The 21830-nt window shown below is 34.5% G+C and overlaps 2 protein-coding genes and 2 pseudogenes across 13 annotated transcripts; all 4 read left to right on the forward strand.

The window, feature by feature from the left end:
- Positions 1–6822: 6822 nt before the first annotated feature.
- Positions 6823–8306, forward strand: LOC104753941 (alkane hydroxylase MAH1 pseudogene; annotated as a pseudogene).
- A 397-nt stretch (positions 8307–8703) lies between these two features.
- LOC104751954 (cytochrome P450 81D11-like) lies at positions 8704–10755 on the forward strand. Its single transcript, XM_010474016.3, has 3 exons — positions 8704–9335; positions 9540–9923; positions 9999–10755. The coding sequence occupies exons 1-3, from the start codon at positions 8835–8837 to the stop codon at positions 10614–10616; spliced, it is 1503 nt and encodes a 500-aa protein (XP_010472318.2). The 5' UTR covers positions 8704–8834; the 3' UTR covers positions 10617–10755.
- Positions 10756–12092: 1337 nt separating this feature from the next.
- Positions 12093–14549, forward strand: LOC104751955 (cytochrome P450 81D11-like; annotated as a pseudogene). The gene is made up of 3 exons (XR_015583717.1): positions 12093–12720; positions 13413–13796; positions 13872–14549. The product of XR_015583717.1 is annotated as a cytochrome P450 81D11-like (transcript).
- Positions 14550–15189: 640 nt separating this feature from the next.
- On the forward strand, positions 15190–20240 carry LOC104751957 (uncharacterized). Of its 11 annotated transcripts, none has more exons than XM_087493006.1 (10): positions 15200–15547; positions 15867–15924; positions 16022–16115; positions 16194–16294; positions 17262–17345; positions 17439–17543; positions 17870–18281; positions 18608–18967; positions 19294–19653; positions 19980–20240. In XM_087493006.1, the coding sequence occupies exons 1-4, from the start codon at positions 15488–15490 to the stop codon at positions 16231–16233; spliced, it is 252 nt and encodes an 83-aa protein (XP_087349132.1). In that variant the 5' UTR covers positions 15200–15487; the 3' UTR covers positions 16234–16294; positions 17262–17345; positions 17439–17543; positions 17870–18281; positions 18608–18967; positions 19294–19653; positions 19980–20240. The 11 variants fall into 11 exon arrangements, with proteins under 11 accessions (XP_087349126.1, XP_087349132.1, XP_087349125.1 ...); XM_087492999.1 differs by having other exon boundaries at positions 16199–16294; XM_087493001.1 differs by having other exon boundaries at positions 16202–16294.
- The last annotated feature ends 1590 nt before the right edge of the window (positions 20241–21830 follow it).

Consider the following 21830-nt stretch of genomic DNA (forward strand, 5'->3'; position numbering starts at 1 on the left):
GATATAAAAAAATCGGCGAGGATGGGGCGGTATTTATAGTGGCGATAAGGAAAAGGTCACGTCAGCGTAGTTCCATGTTGATATAAATGTGGGCTCGGTTTGTTATGGCTAGACCGAGACAGGGGGACAAGCGGGGACAGTTGACACGTAATATTTGGCTAGTTTGGGCAGACATATTGGACCCATATGTCTGTGCCACGTTGGTATTTTGCTGTGATTGGGCAATTTATTGTCATGACCGTAGCAGCTAGGCGTCAGCCCGTACGTACCACGCGGTTCCCTTTTATTTGGCTTGTGACTCTGCCTGTCGCGGATAGTGACTGTCAATACTGATTAATAGCTTATTCGATTCCCTTATAATCAATTGTAATGACGTCGTCAATTTGACTTATCAAAGATTAAGACTTGATTAGATTATTTCATATATGCGTGAGGGGATCATGTTGTTCTTTCCGGGGCCAACTAATCCTTAATTTAGTTGTTCTTTCCATGCATTGACTTTGGTCCCTTAGGCTGTAATAAGTAAACATATTATCGGTTAATTTAATTTTAAATAGTTTTGCGTGAAAAATCCATGAAACCTAACATAACAAAGTGACCGTTTCTAGAATGAAATTATTTTTGATATATAAGTAGAAAAAGTTATTTCGAAAGGTCCAAAGTTGATATTATGAGACCTAGAGATAAAAATATCAATCCACTATGACAGTCCCAACCTGTTAATATTTTTTTCTTACCCACTACTAGATTACCATAAGTTTGTTAATATGTGTGTACACATTAATTTGAATTTAATATTTTTAGAACAAATCTTCCGTAGATTTATTTGATAGACGCTCCCACTTACATATCTTTTCGATAGGATCATGGAACGTTAATTAGAACAACAAGGAAACCAAAGCAGTCATATACGAAAACAAATTTGAAATTAATGGAATATATATATTCTATATAAACTAATTTTCAAAAGCATAAATTAATGTATTTATTTATTTATTATTATTATTTTTAAATTAATGTATTACTGTCGACTAAGAACTAAGAAGTCTAAGATTCATATGTATGATTCTTTTTTTTTTTTTCCAGTTCTTTTTTAAAAATTTTGGCAACATGTATGCTCGCGTACTAGTGCACGAGGGTGCAAGAAGAAAAGATAAAAGACGTTAGTCCAATGGATTGCAAAGGTCGTGGTACGACTAGTAGTTGGTACTACTATTTATTGATAATTTAAACTAATTCTCGATTTGGAAGAACTAACTCTAAAGCAATTAAAGACATGCATGGGACATTTCGTTTTGGTCGATCGTGCTCTGCGCCTGTGCCTGTACCCACTCCAACTTGTAGTACCATTTAATTCTAGGGTTTTTGCTTTTGTTTTTAGTTTTTAGTTTTTAGTTTTTTACTTTATCTTTTTTTTCTTTTCTTTTTTCTTTTGGGGGCAGCAAGAGGTGAATTATTCATATAACAAAAAAAAAAGCATTTTACAATGTTTAAATAATTATTCCAATCGTATAGAAACAACTAAACGTACATACTTTTATCCATTTTGCTTTATATGAAAAAATCCACAATTTTATTTGTTTAAGTATGATATTCTTATGCCTTGTAACAAAAAAAAAAAGTATGAAAGTTTTCATTGCAATACTATAAATTATGTATCAAATATTGTATCTTTTTTATAAAGCATGTATTCGAAGGTTATACTCAAGCAGTCAAGCCGATCAGTTAACATGTGGGCCTTAAAAGAATATCAATTATTATTGATATATATGATGATAATAAAAAGAGGATATGTATTCATGAATATGACCTAATGAAAGAAAGAAGAAAATTTGAGGAAGTGACTGATGGCACGATTCATGCCTTATCTCTTTGATTAGACATTTATGGGAAACATTTGGACCATTTCAATGTTTTCTAAAATGTCAATATTAATCACTATTCCTTAGTATTGCATAGGTTAATTTAAATAGTTATTTCTTCCCACTTTCTTGTTATTTTCCTTGAGTAGGTATGATATTCGTTTCTACTTTTCTTGGTCTAGACTAACATATTCCAAGTATCGATAAGGTAGTACACACAAAATTGAGTTCACTTTAGAACAGTATAGAGCATAAAGAATATACAAACAATTAAACTCATTACTCGAAACTAAAATGGTATTATGTGAAATACTAACAATTTACCAAGAGTCGATAACTCAACTGGTAAAGACTTTTGGCAAAGCCTAGAGATCGCCGGTTCGAGGGACAGATTCAAAATGATAAAACAAACTATGTACCATATGCATTCCATTTATACACAAATTAATCAATAACAAAATGATAAAACAAACTATGTACGATATGCATACCATTTATACACAAATTAATTGGTAACAAGCTATATAACCAAACTACAAGAATGTCTAACCGATGGTTTTCCTTCTGTAATTGTTTACGGCCAAATAAGGTTTAAAATTACTATACGTTCTGACTATCTTTTTTATATTCCAGATGAAATCCACGTAAAACCTATAGTATATTCACAGAGTTAAGAAGTTTTTCTATGTCTTTTTTTGTCAACCACATAATTCAATTTAAAAAAAAAAGACATTGATTGGTTGTCCAATCTATATGAAAGAGACGAATTTACAACAAGAACAACATCCGCATATATAATAATGGTTGATCCAAGCTAAACAATAATAAACTCAAATATTTAAAGAGATGCAAAAAAAAAGGAAAAAGCAAAATTGAGCACGAAATGAACTGATGAACTCGTTCAAAAAATTGGAGATAATAGACCATTCAAAAAGAACTACAACATCTTTTGCCTTTCTATTTCATTTGATGATCGGTAAACTTATCTCAGTGTTATTGACATTATTTATTACTTATTAGCTAGAAAAAATAATACTAGTATTAATAGACTATTAGTACTAGACAAGAGCACGTTTAATGTTTGTTGACTTCTTGTCAATAATAGTCTCTAAGATCATTATTGGTACTTTATATCTCCGTGCGCAAGACATACGGCCCTGTTTCTAAATTCACTTGAATTTTAGTCTTTTATCAAACAAAATGTTTTGGGTGTAAATGGTAAAAAAATGAGACTAAAAAAGTAAAACTAGGAGGGAAAGAAATAATATCACTCTACCGAAAAATATTTTCCTCATGATCAGTTAAAAAAAACATGAAAAATCTTGTTTTTACTGTTATCCTCCTCATTATTTCTAACCGGTGAAAAAAAAGATGAACTCGGGTCAAAATTTAATTTACAAAAACAATTATACGTACTTTATATTCCTTTGTTTAGAAGCACTACGTGGAATGAACATCAGACCCTTACCCCTTGCATGCTCTATCGTTTCACTTTATTGTGTTTCCGGAACTTATTTTTTACAAAACAACGAAATTAAATTTATTTTTCATGAATTTTCGTGAAATATTCCGTATAAAAGATCGTGAAACATAAATTTCAACCTCTTCGTAGTTCTTCAAGGGCTCCGTCCTAATCTGCCCATATTATACGAAGAAACTATTAATCCTAATTTTCATTACTAAAGTATATACGAAGATATATACAAGTAAAAAATGCAATCATCGGTCCTACAAGTACAAAAACACACAAATACACACTTTGTATTGATTTGCCAGTAAGAATTTCCAAGTTTAGGAGAATTTCAATTTCAAATTTTACGATTTTGGGGACCCTTTTTATATTTAAAGACAACTATCGTTTTTAGCTTTGCATATGCAGAAAAAAGACTGAACATTGTAATAGACAAGACAAGACAGAGCATGATGAGTTTATAGGCAAACACTGTCATTGTTCTTTCGTTACTATTGTCTTTCCATTACGGATCTCCTTTTCTTTTCTTTTTTTCTCGATGTGAACTTTGACGTGTGCTTGCTTTTTTGTTTTTTGTTTTGTGTTTTAACCATGTGTGCTTGTGTTATATAACCAGGAATTCTTATTTAATTCACCATAAACAAACCCGAAACCCTAATTTGGATCCATATAGAGAATCGTAAATCACTGACCAGGAATATCAGAAAATTGCTTTTACTTGTGTATATTTTGTCAATGCTAACCAAAACAACCTAATTTGTGGAACTACGTCAATGTGTAAGAGAAAAACATGTAATGTGTTATCGTATTGTTAAAATAAAAATTTAATGTGTACATGTTCGTAACTTCGTATTGACAAAAAGATACTTTAATATGTGTCCGTTTTAACGAAAATAAACTTTTATGTGGGTTTGTATTAACAAGCAAAAACAATTAATGATCGTGTGTTTAAAAAGTCTTTGTACAATGTGTCTGTTTCCTTTTTCTTTTCTTTTTGTTTTTGTTCCTGGAGTTGGCCAAATTATCCATCAGCCACTAGGTCAAGTTGTCTATGTACATAGATTAGCATGTGATGCAATGTTTTTTTTTTTCTTTTTTTTTTCAAAGACGGTTAATACCAATTCGGAATGCTTAAGCTAAATAACCAATGTTTTTCGAAATAAAAAATTCTTAGCGATGTTTTTTTTAAGGATTTAGTAGAGTCGATTTGTTTTTCTATCATGAAATTACATTAAATTTGTTGTGAAGTAAGAAACTCTTGTGTTTACCAATTTTTTCAGTATTTGATTTGTTTTTAATTCGGTTTAGTTTTGGCTTTGTCTAATATAACATTGTCGGTCGGCTACAACACTCGAAGATGTGAGTTATTGCTGTATATATACTAGATATTTTCATTTCCATGAGGACCACGACATATACGTATGCGGTATACCTAACTTTACATTGTAGCACTTCGCAAACACTTAAATACGTAAACGAAACCACTTTAAGATAAGGTTGGTTCAAGTCTGTGTATTGATTAATAATATAGTCTATCCGCGAAAAGTCCTAACATTGAAAAACATGATGGTAGGTTTTAATCAAATCGTTTAAATTTTAATTTAAACCGTATTATTTTATACGAGGAGACATTTTTCAATAGGTCCGTGACATGGAATCTATATTTTCAATAATTACATTACGACTAAATTAATATGAAATGTAGATTGATTTTTTTTATATATATAGTTTACAAACTATGATCCATAACATTTATTTTTTGTTTTTTGTTTTTTTTTTTGTGATGTTTGACTAATACATTTCCTGTTTCCATTCAAATAAAATTATAATTATATACGTGCAAAATATGATGACCTACCATTTGCAACAAAAAAAAATAGGCAGGAAAAATGTTAAACAAACATTTTCTTATTTTATAAACGAAAAATGGGATTTATGTACTCAAATGCTGAAACAAAATCATTTAAAATTTGATAGTTATTACAAAAAGTTTTAAAATCACCATTAAATCGACATAATGGTCATTTAATATTTTTTAAAATCACCATATGTACATGTGTAGGTTTGTGAAATGTAAATAAAAATCCAGTTATAACTTTGTATTATTACTTTTTGCTCTAACTAATTTACTGCCTTTCTCATGTGGTCTAGTAATTTATTTGTTATGCCTCAAACTAAAATTAGGACTGGAAAGATTTGTAATTATTGTGTATACGATGTAACAATTAGTAGAATAATAAAAATATAGACTGAGTTCGGTGAATATTACGGCTGAATTTGGCAGAAGCATTTATCTGTTAAGTCGTTTTCGTTGTCGGGAGGGAATGACCCGATAACAATGATGTCTCTACATATACTTTTATGAGAGACGTCTTGTTTCAGTGTCAATTATTTGTTGGTCACTTATTCTACACGTGTGTTTATGTTTCTACACATGTGTTTAATGTACACTCGTTTTCAACTCCAATCAAGTGAGAGTAACATATATCTATAATAGTGTATTTTTAAATTGAGATTCACATTTATGTCGCCGTTTAGGACCTAAACTCTTACAAATACCATACTATTCGATTACGAATGCATAAAAAAAAAAAAGAGGGAGGATAAATTTTTAGAGAAGTTGATCGAAACGTCACATGGCTATGGTTGGAAAGGGACACAGAGATTATGCGTAGCTTTTAGCTTTGGATTCAAAACGCAATTAATATGTTCCTTCGTATTGCAATATTGCACTCACTTTTTTTCTCTCCTTTATAGGTTTTGTCTCTATCTTTTTCCTTTTTTTTTAAATTAAAAACTTACTTAATCAACTTGATTATAATTTTTTTTTTCTTCTCAAATGTCACAAACAAATATTTGTGTACTTTACACCGAAATTGAAACAAAACATACATATCTAAAACATCATATAAAATATAATGGAAGTATATATATAAATATATATATGTTGGTTTTTTCTTGAATAAATAAGGAATGCCTAATCTGAGTAATCCAAAAACCGTAATAGGAGTTAATCTGAGAAAAAACTTGATACTATAACATGAACTCTGTTGAGACGCGGGCCTCAATTTTCTTCCCTGGGCTGAAAATAAGCTAATATAACATTGTCTTCAAGAGTAAACCTATAAAAAAGGCTTATTTATTAGAAACAGAAAAAAATGTTGAATACTTGAATTGGCCTGTTTCGGTGGGTGTTGCGTTTTCTGTTTCAAGTTTATTTATTTTTTTCCATTTCTTGAGAAAAGGCATTTTTGTTTTTGTTTTTGTTTTTTTTTTTTTTCCTGTTTTGGGCAACCTCTATCACGTTAGTGTTTTTACATAGCCGACAGAGATAGAAGGAAGGCTTGATAGAACTTAGAAGAAGTTCGAGTCTTCGTCTTAGAAAGTGTTCCTTTGATCTTTCTTATTTTGTTGATTGTATATATCTTCTTTTGCTTTCACTAGTACATTAAGAAAGCACCGTTTTATAAAACGTTGTATCTGTAACCAATCCCGGAAGATCAAAGCAACCAAGCAATCCTTGAAGCCTCAATTTATTTCCTTTTTTTCTTCTTCATTTCCGGATATTTCTTGATTAGCAAGAAACCTCACCGTTCCTTTATGACGGACTGGCCGATACTCGGTAGGCTTCCGGGTTTACTCGTCGAGATCCCTCGTATTTACGACTATGCAACCGAGGTTCTCGAGGCCTCAAACTTAACTTATCTTTTCAAAGGCCCGTGCTTTGGGGGCCTCGACATGTTGGCCACCGTTGATCCGGCCAATATCCATTACATCATGAGCTCAAACTTCGCGAATTACCCAAAAGGATCCGAGTTCAGGAAGCTATTCGATCTTTTGGGGGATGGGATTTTCAACGCGGATTCAGAGTTATGGAAAGATCTAAGGAAATCAGCTGAAGGCATGATGAGTCATCCAGATTTTCAAAGGTTTACGATAAGAACAAGCATGATAAGCTAGAGAAAGGGCTTGTCCCACTTCTTGATTGCGTTGCTGAGAAGAAACTAGTCGTTGACTTACAAGATGTGTTCCACAGATTTACTTAAAACAAACTAGTCGTTTGTTTTAACAACCGGGGTTGATCCAGCTTCTTCAGACATGTCAAGCCCGAGATAGTTTGGAAGATGCAAAGATGGATTGGGTTTGGAGATGAGTTGAAGATGAAAAAGGCTCACTCGAATTTTGACCGAGTTTGCTCTAAGTGCATAGCTTCTAAGAGAGATGAAATATCCCGTGGGGTTATTAACACTGACTCTTCTTCTAAAGATTTGTTGATGTCTCACATGAACGTGGATACGAGCAAGTACAAGTTGTTGAATCCTAGTGATGAAAAGTTCCTTAGAGATATGATTTTAAGCTTCATGTTAGCTGGTAGAGACACCACTGGCTCTGCTCTCACTTGGTTCTTCTGGCTTCTCTCCAAGAACTCAGAAGTGATAATTAACCAAGATTCGTCAAGAAATCAACACAAAACTGTCTCCAAGAACCAGTGGTTGTGACTTTGATTCATTCAATCCCCAGGAGCTAAACAAGTTGGTGTATCTACATGGCGCGTTGTGTGAAGCCTTCAGGCTATATCCACCCGTTCCATTTCAGCACAAGTCTCCTACAAAATCGGACGTCCTTCCGAGCGGACACAAAGTCGATGCGAGCTCAAAGATTGTGTTCTGTCTTTACTCATTAGGGAGAATGAAATCAGTTTGGGGAGAAGATGCATCAGAATTTAAACCAGAGAGATGGGTTTCGGAGAACGGATGGTTGATACACGGGCCTTCTTTTAAGTTCTTATCATTCAATGCCGGTCCAAGGACTTGTTTGGGGAAAGAAGTGGCTATGACACAGATGAAGATAACGGCTGTGAAAATTATACAAAACTATGATATAAAGGTCGTTGAAGGACACAAGATCGAGCCAGTTCCTTCTATTATTCTTCACATGAAGCATGGTCTTTAAGTTACTGTGACACTAAGAGATGTTTGGTATGAATATTATGCAATATACTTTTGACCTATATGGTATAGAAATAATTACTAGAATTCTGTTCTAGCTTAAGAGGGTTAATTTTTTATATGCAATGCTTTTGTACCATACCGTATGAAAATAAATTATTTAAATTTTTCTAAAATACTAGATTAAGAGGGTTAATCGTTAAAGTTTTGTTTAGTAAAATTAATATTTCCTAAAATAAATTTTAGCAGCATATATTTCTCTGTAGTTGATATATAATTAATTTATAATTCTTATTAGGAAATTCAATGTTGATATATATATATATATATATATATATATATCGTCTGTTAATGTTGATATATTACAAGTGTTTGATTGCATGAGACCTGAACATATCTTTAGTGACGGGTGGGATAATTCCATGACAGGACCAAAATTTGAACATCTTATTTTCATCATCATGCTCCACGTGAACTCTCGCTTACGTTATAAACTAAGCTATAACTTCTAACTCCCGTGGTCATTTCAGCACAGACAAATTCGTTCCTCCAATGGAAACCCATATCCTAGTTTTATCTCTCGACTTCTTCGTTTTCATTTCATTTAAACTTTTGTTTGGTAAAAGGCATAGCAAGTTCAACCTACCACCAAGTCCGGCTAGGCCACTGCCGTTGATTGGACACCTTCACCTCCTGAAGATGCCACTTCACCGCACATTCGTCTCTTTCTCTCAATCCCTAGGTGGCGCCCCAATTTTCTGCCTCCGCCTCGGAAACCGTCTCACGGTTGTCGTCACTTCCTACTCCATTGCTGAAGAATGCTTTACAAAAAACGACATTGTTTTCGCCAATAGGCCAGACTTAATTCTCGGGAAACATATTGAGTACAACTCCACCACTATGACTAGTGCGCCTTATGGTGACCACTGGCGAAACCTGCGCCGCATTGGCGCCGTGGAGATATTCGCGTCTCATAAGCTCAACGGCTTCTTATCTGTCCGTAAGGATGAGGTCCGACATTTGTTACTACGTCTCTCCAAAAACTCGCAACATGTATGTGAGCTTCTACATATCTTAACGTTATATATATATATATATATATAGAACCTAGTCATTTGTAGTTAAGTTTGAGAAGTATGAACCTTACTATCACTACATGCATGGGTCTAAACCCGGGAACCTTACCCAAAATAAAGATTGAGAAGTATGAATGTGGAAATGTGAGAGTTGATCATTTGTTTATATGACTATAATCAGGGGTTTGCGAAGGTGGAGATGAGACATTTGCTTTTTGAGTTGACTATCAATAACGTTTTTAGAATGGTAGCCGGGAAACGATTTTATGGTGAGGGCACAGAGAAAGATGAAGTTACTCAGCAAGTGAGACAGCTGATGGACGAGATTGTGTCCATCGCTGGCGCCGGAAATGCAGCCGATTATTTACCAATCTTGCGTTGGATCACAGATTTTGAGAAACACATCAAGAAGTTAGCGAGTCGGCTCGATAAGTTTTTGCAGAGTCTGGTGGATGAGAAACGTGCGGATAAAGAAAAGGGTACCACGATGATAGATCACTTGCTTTCTCTCCAAGAAACTCAGCCTGATTATTATACAGACGTCACTCTTAAAGGACTCATAGTTGTAAGTATTTAGTTATCCATTTATTATATTCTAGAACACTAATCAAATGGCTGATAATCGATTTTGAATTTAAAGGTTATGATAATCGCTGGATCTGAAACAATAGCATGGACTTTGGAATGGGCCATGATGAATTTGTTGAACAATCCAGAAGTTTTAAAGAAAGCTAGGGCGGAAATTGATACGAAAATCGGTTTTGACCGGTTAATAGATGAATCTGATACTGTAAATCTCCCTTATCTCCAATGGATTGTGTTGGAGACCCTACGCCTTCACCCGGCAGCTCCAACACTTGTTCCACATATGCCGTCAGAGGATTGCATGTTGGCAGGATACGACGTTCCACGTGGTTCGATGTTATTGGTGAACATATGGGCCATGCATAGAGACCCGTCTATATGGGAAGACCCAGAAATGTTCAAGCCAGAGAGGTTCGAAAATGAAAAGCAAACTCAAAAGTTGTTGTCGTTTGGGATTGGACGACGAGCTTGTCCCGGGGTTGGCCTAGCTCATCGGCTAGTGAGCTTGGCTCTTGGGTCGATGGTTCAGTGTTTCGAATGGCAGAGAATTGGAGAAGATTATGTTGACAGTAGAGAAGAAGAAACCGTGGCCTTGATGCGTCCTGCGACACCGTTGGTAGCCATGTGTAAAGCTAGTCCCATTGTCCATAAGATTCTTGATGTTTTTGCTTGAAGTGTAACTCCTTTTCTCTGTCTTTTGGGGAAATTACTAAAAAAACATGTACTCTTTACATGTGTTCACGTAATTACTCAAAAGCTTTTTATTTTATTTTTAGAATAATGTTTTATTCGGAAAAATCATATTTTTAATCTTTAATGTGTTAATGGGTAGTATTTTTTTTTGGTAGTATTTTAATACGTTGAGAAAAAATCACTAACATTAATAGCCACAAAAAAAAAAAACATTTACCAACTTTAGAACTATTTTTCTTGTTTGCGCTATCATAATAGATGACGAAAAACAATCACCACACAGAATAATTAAATTATTTATTATGGTAACTAAAAATATGTTTTTTCTTAAATTAAGAATTTCATCTTTTCTTTTGTATTGCCCAACCACGAATCTTTGAACCAAACTTAATCTATGCTGCATCATGCTTATTTCATAAATGTTTACAAATTTGGACTGGCCAACCGAAATTCTTCTTGATGGAATCTACCAAGATTCACGCCAAAAGTTTTCTCACCGAGATAACTTATCCTAAATACCAAGACTTGGGTCAGACAATTCTAATATTCCGATGCCAAAATCGTTGTCTCCTTTTTCTCGCCGCGGTACTCTCATCTTAAATCCGAAATAATCTATTCGCCGCGTATCTCTCACTTGTTCAAACTTGCCAAAAATCTCTCATTCAAATAAAGTCTAATCTTTTTATTCAATAACGAACCCCACGATTAATTCTTACTGGAAACAAGTTTTTCATTTTCGTGTTCTTTGTTTCTTCTCTCCTAAACATGACATTCTGATATTAAATATATATACATATACGTTTGTTATTGTCATTTATTACCATGCATATATATATTAAAGTAAAATAAATAATATGTAACTACCTTTTTGTCATTGTCGTTTTGTTCGGAGAAAAAACTAAACCAAAACAATTCTATAACATGAGTATTTTTGTCCCAAATTGTTATGGTGAGTATTTTCGGTAAATCATTTTGGTTTTGTGAAAGGTTGAAAGAAGACTTAATTTGGTGTGTTATATGAAAATTTCTTATAGTTTGAATTTTTTTGGTTGATATGACATTTAATTTTTCGCATAATTATGTTTAAAGTATTTAAAAATTGAAAACAATATATTATGATAGAGCATTTGACATCATGTTTAAAATTTTACTTTAAAAATTATGTTTTGTCTCTGAAAACGCAATCAAGTTCAAAACGTTTCTGCTAGCGATCGATGTGTAGAGCTCATCCTTTTGTCCGTAAGATTCTCAATTTAACCTCTCATTTCTTTGTTTTATTATGTCCATTTGTTTTGTGTTGCTTATTTTCTATAACTTACCTGCAGGCTATGCTACTTGTACAGTTGTACTGGGGGAACCCCAATTTCTTATCAATGTTGATGTATTACAAGTGTTCAATTGCATGAGACGTGAAGATATCTTTAATGACGGGTGGGATTAGTTCCATGACAACTCCAAAATAAACATCTTTTTTTCATCATCCTGCTCCACGTAAACTCTCTCGCTTACGTTACAAATTAAGCTATAACTTTTAAGTCTCGTGTTCATTTCAAATTTTCAACACAAACAAATTCATTGATCTAATGGAAAGCCATTTCCTAATGTTGTCTCTCGCCTTCTTCGTTTTCATTTCTTTTAAACTTTTGTTTGGCAAAAGTCAAAGCAAGTTCAACCTACCACCAAGTCCGGCTAGGCCACTGCCGTTGATTGGACACCTTCACCTCCTGAAGATGCCGCTTCACCGCACATTGCTCTCTTTCTCTCAATCCATAGGTGGTGCCCCAATTTTCTGCCTCCGCCTCGGAAACCGTCTTATGGTAGTCGTCTCTTCCTACTCCATTGCTGAAGAATGCTTTACGAAAAACGACATTGTTTTGGCCAATAGGCCAGAGTTCATTGTAAGGAAACATATTGAGTATAACTCCACCACTATGACTAGTGCGCCTTATGGTGACCACTGGCGAAACCTGCGCCGCATCTGCACCCTAGAGATCTTCGCGTCAAATAAGCTCAACAGCTTCTTATCTGTCCGTAAGGATGAGATCCGACACTTGTTACTACGTCTCTCCAAAAATTCGCAACATGTATGTAAGCTTTTACATACCAGAACATTACATATATATAGCTAGATAATTAAGTTGATAACCTAGTGATTTAGTACTGCCCACTATATCATCACATGGGTCTAAAGTCTAAACTTGGCAATTTGCATGTGCACACTGCAAAAAATGTTTATACACAAGAGTCTTAAAGTCTTAAGAGCTGGGCATTCGGGTCGGCGAATGTCGGGTTAGTCTCCGTTCGGATCAGTTTGGTTTGGATTCGGTTCAGATAGGTGTAGTCAGGTTCGGATAGGTGTAGGGAAAAAGATGGTTCAATTTCAATAAAAGTTTGTTATTTTTTACCCAAGTTGTATGATTTTGAAATATGACTAAAGATTTTTGGATATTTAATTAGGTTATTTTTATTATTTTCGTATTTTTGGGTATATATTTCATTATTTCTAACTAAATATAATCAATAATATTTTTGGTATATATATTTTAGGGTATAGATACCAACCAGTTCTCGGTTCCGATTCAGTTCGGATAATTCATATAAGAGAGTTTATTAACCATGCATTCAGGTGTGACTATTTAGTTTGGTTTCAGAATCGATTTTTTAATTTGGTTTGGTTTGGTTTGGTTCGGTTTTTGTAATTTATTCAAAAAAAAGATTGAGAAGTATGAAAATGAAAATGTGAGAGTTGATAATTTGTTTATGTGACTATAATCAGGGGTTTGCAAAGGTTGAGATGAGACATTTGCTTTTTGAGTTGACTATCAATAACATATTTAGAATGGTAGCCGGGAAACGATTTTATGGTGAGGGCACAGAGCAAGACGAAGTTGCGCAGCAAGTGAGATACCTAATTGACGAGATTATGTCTAGCGCTGGTGCCGGGAATGCAGCCGATTATTTGCCAATCTTACGTTGGATCACATATTTTGAGAAACGCATCAAAAAGTTAGCGACTCGGCTTGATAATTTTTTACAGGGTCTGGTGGATGAGATTCGTTCAGTTAAAGAAAAGGGTACCACTATGGTAGATCACTTGCTTACTCTCCAAGAAACTCAGCCTGATTATTATACAGATGTCACTCTTAAAGGACTCATACTTGTAAGTATTGTGTAATCCATATACTATCTTTAGTAACACTAATCAAAAGGCTGATAATTGATTTTGAATTTACAGGTTATGATATTTGCTGGATCTGAAACAATTGCATGGACTTTAGAATGGGCCATGTTGAATTTGTTGAACCATCCAGAAGTATTAAAGAAAGTTAGGGCGGAAATCGATACGAAAATCGGTTTTGACCGGTTAATAGATGAACCGGATACTATAAATCTCCCTTATCTACAAATGATTGTGTTGGAGACCCTACGTTTTTACCCGGTAGCTCCAACACTTGATCCACATATGCCGTCAGATGATTGCATGTTGGCAGGATACGACGTTCCACGTGGTTCGATGTTATTGGTGAACATATGGGCCATGCATAGAGACCCGTCTATATGGGAAGACCCAGAAATGTTCAAGCCAGAGAGGTTCGAGAATGAAAAGCAAAAGCAAAAGTTGTTATCGTTTGGGATTGGACGACGAGCTTGCCCGGCATTGGCCTAGCTCATCGGGTAGTGAGCTTGGCTCTTGGATCGATGGTTCAGTGTTTTGAGTGGCAGAGAATTGGAGAAGAATATGTTGACAGTAGAGAAGAACCCATGACCTTGATGCGTCCGGCCACACCATTGCTAGCTATGTGTAAAGCTCGACCCATTGTACACAAGATTCTAGTCAGTTAGGGCATTCCAACGAGCATATTAGTGAATGAATTACCTTTTATGATGTATGATAAGTAAATTTACATGTTAATCCTAGCTCGAATCTGCATGCATTGTCATAGATATATGCATTGGACCAGAGACGTCAAATCCACAAACATATTACTACACGAGAACTCAGTAGCCAAAGTTGAAACTCATGATTCGTAATCAAGATCAAACCCATATCAGCACAGAAAATCAAAACGTATATGGATGAGCGGCCGATCTTTTCTTTTGAAAAAACAGAGATCATATAGATAGATAGAAACCAGTTTAGCCCTCACAGAAAGAGGCAGAGTTTACGGGCCATCTTAGCTAACTCATCGGCAACAACATTATTAGACCGAGGTACAAAAGTAAAAGAGATAAGAGTGAAAAGAGATATCATGAAGGATACTTATAAAGACTCGAACGCTATAGAAAGAGCACCTTTAGATCTTAGTTTGATGATAAATTTTGACTCCAGTCATCAATCTCTTTAATTTCGTTAGTTCTTATGTGAATGGTTTCTGTGTTATTGTAGGTTCAATTTTTTTTTATTTTTTTATTTTTAAACCATCGTTTCTACAGAGGTTTAGTGATTCACGCATCCTTATGCGTTAGAGCAAGTTCAACGGTGATTTTAAAGAGATGCTTAACCTTAAAAATAAATCAAAATAAATTATAATTGTTAAAATCGATCCTAAGATAAGAATTTTTAGGATCATTAAGGATCTCATATGTGTTGGTCTCTGATTGGTTGCTGGAAATAACAAAAAAAAAAAAAAAAATCCATCGAAGCTTTTTTTTTTTTGTTCCTCTCTCTTTCTTTTCCTTGGAGCCGATCCCAACAAAATCGGTGAGATTTTCTTCTCAAGTTGAATTGAGAAAATACATGAATCGGAAATGGGTTTCTAATCCGGCGTTATCACCATCCAAGCGACGACGGTGACCATCGACGATATCTGGTTCCTCAAACGCAAACCCCAAATCGGGAATGAATCGGAAATGGGTTTATTGTTGCAAGATGTGAAGAAACGAATCTCCGATGTTGTGGAGGATAAAAAGGTGAGTAATGCTTGCTTTGTAATTGTTTGATTGAGTGATTTATCCTTTGACTGATGCTTGCTCTGTAATGTAAAGAGTGTTGTTGGTAAAGCAATGTCGTTTTCAAATTGGATAAGATTATATAATTTGGGGGACTTATCACATTTTAAGTTAGGGTGGTGGTTATTTGAGATTTTGGTTTAGCTTTCTATATCACATGTTGGATTCTCCAATCTTAAGTAGATATGAAATTTGTTGATGATGATGATCATTAAAAAGGCTATTGATTATTGGAGGGATTGATCACTGATAGAAGTTTACATATATCATTTTGATGCAGGAAGCTGTAGCGGTAACAACTGCAATTCAAGAGGAGATATTCTTGGAGATGGGAATTGGTATAGTTTTCTTCTTTAGTCGTTGTTGGTGACTTTGTTTTGCACACCATTACATCATTACATGTGTCTAAGTGAATGGTTTTACTGTTAAAAACAGAACCGGGATTTGGTATTGGGTGCTTGGGAAAGCTGAACTCTGCATCTGAAAATGATAAAGAGTTGATGATTGGTTTCTACAAGTTCCTCGCTAGGTAAGCTCTCTCTCCTTACCATCTTACGAGATTAGTTTATGAGAGTTTACTACTACATATGACTGGCTACTTTCAAAGCTTAGTAGGGAGGAGATGGCATGTGAAGAAGCTGAGCTAGGACCAGATGGATTTGAACAGAAAATGAGAGCACAACAACTGTTGTTGTGTTGCAAGAACAGGTATATTTGAATGTTCTTATTTGCAGCAACTAGAGATGCTTAAGTATATGCGTAAATTTCCACAAGATGACCAATCTGCTATTCTTCATGCGGCAAAAAAAGGAACTGTTTTTTTGCAAATTCCTCGGTGCCTTGGTGATGGTTCATGCTGAAAATGCTTTTTCTTATGTGATAGTTATCATTCACTTTTGTGTAATCTTGTTTTAATATGCTTTTAAATCATGTAACTTTAAATTTTATGAAATGCAATAATTTATGTTTTAAAAAGATGCTTATAAATTTCAACCAACCAATTGTACTTATATTTTACTTTTCAAATTAATTTTTTAAAAAATTTAAGAACCCAAAATTAGGATCTTACCATTGGAGCATACCATTTTACAGTTTTTTTAAAAAGTTTTTAACTTCATTATTTCTAATTATTATAATTAAAAGCATACTTAAAATCCTTTTTTAACACTCCACCATTGAACTTGCTCTTAGTCTGTTGTTGCCACGTTTATTTGTGATATTTTGCTAATTTGTGTCTCTGCACAACTCAAATTAGACACTCACATACCCTTTACGTGTCAAAATTGTATTGGTTGCCTTTGTTTTTTTTTTTATTTTTTTTTTTTATTTTGATACAAACGAAAATTTGAAGGCAAAACAGATTTTCCAAAACTTGATTCACAACCCAATCAAAGATCTCATCGATTTCCAAAAAAAATTTATGTCTCCTCATCGTCTTCTTTTGATATTTGATTCCTCTTAGTTCTTCTCTGTTAGGTAAGAAGCTGATTTGGTTGACACAATCAAAGTAATTGCTGAATAATTTTTGGTTCCTACAAGTCCGCATACATCTGGGCTTCTATATGAATCTGTTTGTTTCAATAGGTTTTGAGTAGAATCTGTTTTGCAAGAATCTATTTTGAGTAAACTGGGTTTTGAGGAGCTAATTTTGGGTATTAATCTTTTGATTTGTGAGGAAAAAAATTGAAAATTGGGATTGTAAAGCAGAAGTAATGAGCTCCAATGGCGGTGGCCACGTCTACAGCAGCAAAAGCTTTTGGTGAGCCTCACTCAAATTACTTATCCAATTTTGTAATTTTCAGAGCTTCTATGTTTGAATTGTTTTTGAGAGGTTTATCGGGTTTATTTTTAGATGATCCGCGAGAGCTATAAAATGACTTGTAGTTGGAGAATTGGAGACTACGAATGTCAAGTTTCGATGGGACTGAAGCCATTGGAGTGGGTTTCTTAGTCGAAGGTTTGTTATTCCCCAGACTTGTATCTATTTCAGCTTCAGCTTTGCTTCTTTTTGCTTACGATTATTAAACATTAAAGCTGTTTATTTAGTTGTTGGTTGAATAATATTGCTTGCTAGAACAAAATTTAGGGAATTAAATTGTCAAAACTATAAACAAGAAACAGAAAGTCTTACATTGTGTTTTGTGGACGTTTTGGTTTTAGTTGTTGGCCTCATATAACATTGCGGTTACATTGTACAAAACTTAGTTAAAACAGTCTTGATTCGCCTCTTGTTTTGGTTACCTTGTAAGTCTGTGGTATGACTGTTTATGTTATGTTATGTAGCGAACCCGTGATTGGGAGCAGTCGGCACAAGACAACAATAAAATCCAGAAAGACAACCCGTGATTGGGAGCAGTCCGCACAAGACAACAATAAAATTCAGAAAGACAACCCGTGATTGGGAGCAGTCCGCACAAGACAACAATAAAATCCAGAAAGACAAACCGTGATTGGGAGCAGTCCGCACAAGACAACAATAAAATCCAGAAAGACAACCCGTGATTGGGAGCAGTCCGCACAAGACAACACTCCAATATGCTTGCTTTTTGCTAACCCGTGTTTCTGTCAGCTCCATGGTTTGTCTAAAGCACGTACGAATAAGAACTTTGCACCAAACATGATTGGGAAAATTGGAGACTACGAATGTCAAGTTTCGATGGGACTGAAGCCATTGGAGTGGGTTTCTTAGTCGAAGGTTTGTTATTCCTCAGACTTGTATCTATTTCAGCTTCAGCTTTGCTTCTTTTTGCTTACGATTATTAAACATTAAAGCTGTTTATTTAGTTGTTGGTTGAATAATATTGCTTGCTAGAACAAAATTTAGGGAATTAAATTGTCAAAACTATAAACAAGAAACAGAAAGTCTTACATTGTGTTTTGTGGACGTTTTGGTTTTAGTTGTTGGCCTCATATAACATTGCGGTTACATTGTACAAAACTTAGTTAAAACAGTCTTGATTCGCCTCTTGTTTTGGTTACGTTGTAAGTCTGTGGTATGACTGTTTATGTTATGTTATGTAGCGAACCCGTGATTGGGAGCAGTCGGCACAAGACAACAATAAAATCCAGAAAGACAACCCGTGATTGGGAGCAGTCCGCACAAGACAACAATAAAATTCAGAAAGACAACCCGTGATTGGGAGCAGTCCGCACAAGACAACAATAAAATCCAGAAAGACAACCCGTGATTGGGAGCAGTCCGCACAAGACAACACTCCAATATGCTTGCTTTTTGCTAACCCGTGTTTCTGTCAGCTCCATGGTTTGTCTAAAGCACGTACGAATAAGAACTTTGCACCAAACATGATTGGGAAAATTGGAGACTACGAATGTCAAGTTTCGATGGGACTGAAGCCATTGGAGTGGGTTTCTTAGTCGAAGGTTTGTTATTCCTCAGACTTGTATCTATTTCAGCTTCAGCTTTGCTTCTTTTTGCTTACGATTATTAAACATTAAAGCTGTTTATTTAGTTGTTGGTTGAATAATATTGCTTGCTAGAACAAAATTTAGGGAATTAAATTGTCAAAACTATAAACAAGAAACAGAAAGTCTTACATTGTGTTTTGTGGACGTTTTGGTTTTAGTTGTTGGCCTCATATAACATTGCGGTTACATTGTACAAAACTTAGTTAAAACAGTCTTGATTCGCCTCTTGTTTTGGTTACCTTGTAAGTCTGTGGTATGACTGTTTATGTTATGTTATGCAGCGAACCCGTGATTGGGAGCAGTCGGCACAAGACAACAATAAAATCCAGAAAGACAGCCCGTGATTGGGAGCAGTCCGCACAAGACAACAATAAAATTCAGAAAGACAACCCGTGATTGGGAGCAGTCCGCACAAGACAACAATAAAATCCAGAAAGACAACCCGTGATTGGGAGCAGTCCGCACTAGACAACACTCCAATATGCTTGCTTTTTGCTAACCCGTGTTTCTGTCAGCTCCATGGTTTGTCTAAAGCACGTACGAATAAGAACTTTGCACCAAACATGATTGGGAAAATTGGAGACTACGAATGTCAAGTTTCGATGGGACTGAAGCCATTGGAGTGGGTTTCTTAGTCGAAGGTTTGTTATTCCTCAGACTTGTATCTATTTCAGCTTCAGCTTTGCTTCTTTTTGCTTACGATTATTAAACATTAAAGCTGTTTATTTAGTTGTTGGTTGAATGATATTGCTTGCTAGAACAAAATTTAGGGAATTAAATTGTCAAAACTATAAACAAGAAACAGAAAGTCTTACATTGTGTTTTGTGGACGTTTTGGTTTTAGTTGTTGGCCTCATATAACATTGCGGTTACATTGTACAAAACTTAGTTAAAACAGTCTTGATTTGCCTCTTGTTTTGGTTACCTTGTAAGTCTGTGGTCTGACTGTTTATGTTATGTTATGCAGCGAACCCGTGATTGGGAGCAGTCGGCACAAGACAACAATAAAATCCAGAAAGACAACCCGTGATTGGGAGCAGTCCGCACAAGACAACACTCCAATATGCTTGCTTTTTGCTAACCAGTGTTTCTGTCAGCTCCATGGTTTGTTTTTTTGTAACCGGTGAGTATGACCAATGAATATGCTCTAAGAATCTTTATTTAAATAATGGCAACCAACACATTACACAAGCAAACAGTATCTATTATCAAATAGAGAATTTACTCATGGGTCATTTGCCTCTTTAGAAAAATTTGAAGCTTCGTTAGATTTAGGAGATGTGATGATAAGTAGGTAGATAACTAACATATGCATATTCGTCTATTTTCCATCAGAAACAGCTCCAAATGACGGGAAACAAACAAGTTTTTGTCCGTCGGTATAAAACTTCTGTTGATAAGTCATTAATAATTACCAACGGATTACGTCAGTATACTGAAGAAACAAGGGTTATTTTCCTTCATGGGTTAGACTAAGGGAATGTGATGATACGTAGGTAGATAGATAGATAGATATCAAATTATCAACTTAGGCCATCTTTTGTCCCCATATCTAGCCTATTTACATTTTAAAGAGTGATAGTAATTTTGTTTGGTTTGATAATATGTTTGTAAACACAACTCGAAACTTAGACGGTTAGACCTACTATTATCTTAACTTCTATAATATAGTATGTTTTAAACACAACTCAGAAACGAAAGCAGATTATCTTCAATTCTATTAATGTTTTTTATCAAAAAAAAAAAACCGTTTATCTTTTTTTTGAATAAATTCCAATATGTGTTTAAACCAATGTGTTACAGCTGAAAAAGCAGTTTATCTTACATATCACCGGAACTATATATAAGTCAATTGCTTAATATTTTTTCATAATATATTATCTTAACTTTTTTTTTTCACAAAAAAGTTAGTTGATATTTGTTTTGAAAAATTAGAACGATCAAAAAAAAAAATTAGAAGAAACTTCATGTTTTCATTAACTAATTCCGAGATGTCAAAACCAAATTTTATTGGCATTAAAATATTTTTAGTTGAAAATAATGCTATAAATAAAACCATGCAATAACTTAAATTTTTAGCATATATTACATTTATAAGTTAATTTTTAAATATTCTATTGATTTATTATACAAGTAAAATAACATTTACGATTAAATATTCATTATAAGTTTAGACATATATATTTGGTGTTGAAATGCAATTAATCCTACAACGTTCTGACCAATTTGACAGATAAGGTCTAAAGGCATCATTAATGGGAGAACTTTTTTTTGTGTTCTTAGATTAAATATATAGTGAAAATAATGTTAGATCAGTTGTTAAGATCATAGGTAAAAAAAATGGGAAAACTAATTATGGTGTTCTTAGAATAAAGATATAGTGAAATAATCTAAACATTGAATCAAATATAAAACATCCACATTCATGAAAAACATATAGCATAGATTCATTCTAAACATCGCTTAAACAAACAAAATGGGATTCATTAAAAACATAGAGACCATACATAGTTAAACATGGATTCAAACATCGGAGATTCGCTTAGACAACAAACAAGATGGACAAACATCCGGATACATAGTTAAAAAAAACATAGTTAAAACAGTTCCACGACGGAGACAAGGACAGAATAGGACGGAACTAGCTTCTCTCCTTTCGATTTTGGTGTTTCAATTGCCGGAAAACAAAGTTTCGGCGGCGACTATGGCGAGAACGAAGCTGTCGCCGTTTTCGAAAGAAAAACAAACCCTAGACACGATTTCAATGGAATGAGAGAAATGAAAATATTTCCTTCTCATTTTTTTTCCGACCAATCAG

This window comes from Camelina sativa, chromosome 16 (genome assembly GCF_030686135.1).
Source record: "Camelina sativa cultivar CO46 ecotype springtype chromosome 16, ASM3068613v1".
In the NCBI taxonomy this organism is placed as follows: Eukaryota; Viridiplantae; Streptophyta; class Magnoliopsida; order Brassicales; family Brassicaceae; genus Camelina; species Camelina sativa.